The 2,631-nt window shown below is 38.9% G+C and overlaps 1 protein-coding gene across 1 annotated transcript in view; it reads left to right on the top strand.

Moving 5' to 3' along the window:
- LOC111795181 (triosephosphate isomerase, chloroplastic-like) overlaps positions 1-2,188 on the top strand; it is a 7,542-nt gene extending 5,354 nt beyond the window's left edge. Inside the window, exons 4-9 of the mRNA XM_023677466.1 lie at positions 103-226; positions 1,032-1,116; positions 1,204-1,336; positions 1,451-1,624; positions 1,738-1,820; positions 1,919-2,188. Of these exons, the coding sequence (XP_023533234.1) occupies positions 103-226; positions 1,032-1,116; positions 1,204-1,336; positions 1,451-1,624; positions 1,738-1,820; positions 1,919-1,975 (656 nt within the window). The 3' untranslated portion in view covers positions 1,976-2,188. The remainder of the gene's footprint in view (positions 1-102; positions 227-1,031; positions 1,117-1,203; positions 1,337-1,450; positions 1,625-1,737; positions 1,821-1,918) is intronic.
- Positions 2,189-2,631: the final 443 nt, after the last annotated feature.

The raw sequence follows: 2,631 nt of genomic DNA, 5'->3' as shown, positions 1-2,631 counted from the left end.
CCCCCCCAATAATTCTTCTTTTTTTTCCTTCACATTTGTTATTCTACTCTTCAAGTACATTCTTCTGAAAAAGGATATTTGGATGTGGGTGGAGGAATGCAGATGTTGTTGTAGCACCTCCCTTTGTTTATATTGATCAGGTGAAGAGCTCATTGACATCTAGGATTGAGATCTCTGCCCAAAATTCATGGGTGAGCAAGGGTGGTGCTTTTACCGGAGAAATCAGGTTATCTGGCATGCCCTTGATGAGACATTTTATTTTTTTAGTACCTTTAAATTTTTATTTATCTTAATTCGTCAGTATCTGTTGATTATATTTTGAACGTAAATTTCTCTGAAAAAGTATTTTTAGTCCATGCAAACTCTTGATTTTACACCATTTGACGAGGGTGAAAACTTAGGTTGAAAATTTAAGTAGTCTGCTTACTTATTGATCTGCAACTGAGATAATAATGATGTTTAACACCATAATGCTAGTGCTCTATTGATGATTTGAACTGCTTTTAGTTGCTGTGTGTTGTAAAAATTACATTTTGAAATTTTGGAGTTGTATAGGCTTAGTGAGAGTAAGTTCAAGCCATGGTGACGACCTACCTATGATTAATATCTTACGAGTTATCTTGGCAACCATGGACCAAGCATTCCATGAGGACAGTCGAAGTGTGCAAGTTGGCTTTGATACTTATGGGTATATATACACACACATATATAAAATAAGAGTTTGAGAAATACAAGTCCCTAAGAGATTTTGATGTTTATAAGTTACCCTTGCTTAAGCCAATAATTTTATTTAATTTAAATCGTTAGCTTTCCTTTTTTGAGCTTTTTTACCTTTTACGGGGAAGGCTTTCGAAGAGCAATTGTGCATGATTGAGCTACTTTCTGTTTAGATCAGATGCCTATTAAACTTGTCTTTTCCTTTGTAACTCAAACTGCGGATTTTTCAAAAATGTCTCGTGTGTTTTGAGTTTTCCGCTTACTAATATATGTTAGATCTTTGCATTATTTAAATTAATTTGTATGTGCTGCAGTGTTGAACAATTGAAAGATCTAGGCTGCAAGTGGGTTATCCTTGGGCACTCGGAACGTAGACATATCATTGGTGAAGATGACCAGGTGAATGTTATGAAATTGAGTGGTTCCCAAGAAATCAGTGTTCAAGCTGATTCTCTCCAACGCTGACTGATGCTTTGGCAACTGTAGTTCATAGGAAAGAAGGCTGCCTATGCCTTGAGCGAGGGTCTTGGAGTAATGGCTTGCATTGGGGAATTACTAGAGGAAAGGGAAGCTGGGAAAACTTTTGATGTTTGCTTTCGGCAATTGAAAGCTTTTGCAGGCAAGTGTTACTAGCTCACTCATTCCTTCACTTTGATGATCTATATTCACAGATCTAAGAACAGAAAAGTGCGGGAGTTCTCTGTATAACTTTAGTATTTCCCATTGACTGCAGATGCTGTTCCGAGTTGGGATGGTATTGTTATCGCTTATGAGCCAGTATGGGCCATTGGGACTGGCAAAGTGGCTTCGCCCGAGCAAGCTCAGGAAGTGCATGCAGCAGTTCGTGATTGGCTTAAGAAGAATGTATCACCAGAAGTGGCATCTAAAACACGAATTATTTATGGAGGTAACTACCGCTTCCATTGTGCTACTGTTAACTTATAGCTGCTGTAGAAATAAATTTACTTGTCTGAATCTTGAGCGGCTCATATGTCTAAGTAGTATCGGTATTATTGTCAGGATCGGTGAATGGAAGTAATTGTGCGGAGCTTGCCAAAAAAGAGGATATAGATGGATTTCTAGTTGGAGGTGCTTCGTTGAAGGTGCATTTCTAACATCTCCTATCAAATTATAAGAATGAAATTTAGAGAATGTCACTTGAAGTTCCCATCTCAACTTCTGTTCCATGTTGCGATTGCAGGGTCCCGAATTTGGAACAATAGTTAACTCTGTAACTGCCAAGAAAGTCGCTGCTTGAAATCTTTTGGGAGTTCTTGGTGTCGAGCACAAGAGGTAAGGGTGCCAATGTTTTGTATCCATAGCTACACCCCTTGGGGTTGTCAAGTTTTCAGCGTGTTCAGGTTCTTTCTGTGAATGCTAGAAAATATTATCTTTTTGTTGTATTCCTGAGGTTACTTTGCTATAGAATAATTGAGTACCTTAATAAGAGTTCTTGAGTCTTTCTCGGTTATTTTGAACTTTCCTAACATCTCATAGAATGCTGAGCTTGCGTGGTATTTTGGATAGATAGAAAGAACAACCTTCTTTCTCAATCATGTAAGGCTGGATAGCTATTCTTTGCTCAAGGAGAAAATTAGAAGAGAGCACAAATAAGATGCAATAGTCCAACCCTAACCCTAAGCCTATTGTTGTATTTGGGCTTTCCTTTTTGGGCTTTCCTTTTTGGGTTTTCTCAAGATTTTTAAAACACGTATGCTAGGGTGAGATTTTCATACTCTTATAAAGAATGTTTTGTTCTCCTTCCCAACCAATGTGGGATCTTACAATCCACTCCCTTTGGGGCCTAGCGTCCTCGCTAGCACTTGTTTCCTTCTCCAATCGATGTGGGACCTTCCAATTCACCATCCTTCGTTGCCCAGCGTCCTTGCTGGCACATTGCCTCGTGTCCACCCC

This window comes from Cucurbita pepo, chromosome LG05 (assembly GCF_002806865.2).
Source record: "Cucurbita pepo subsp. pepo cultivar mu-cu-16 chromosome LG05, ASM280686v2, whole genome shotgun sequence".
NCBI classification, from domain to species: domain Eukaryota; kingdom Viridiplantae; phylum Streptophyta; class Magnoliopsida; order Cucurbitales; family Cucurbitaceae; genus Cucurbita; species Cucurbita pepo.
This window is presented reverse-complemented; position numbering and strand designations above follow the sequence as displayed.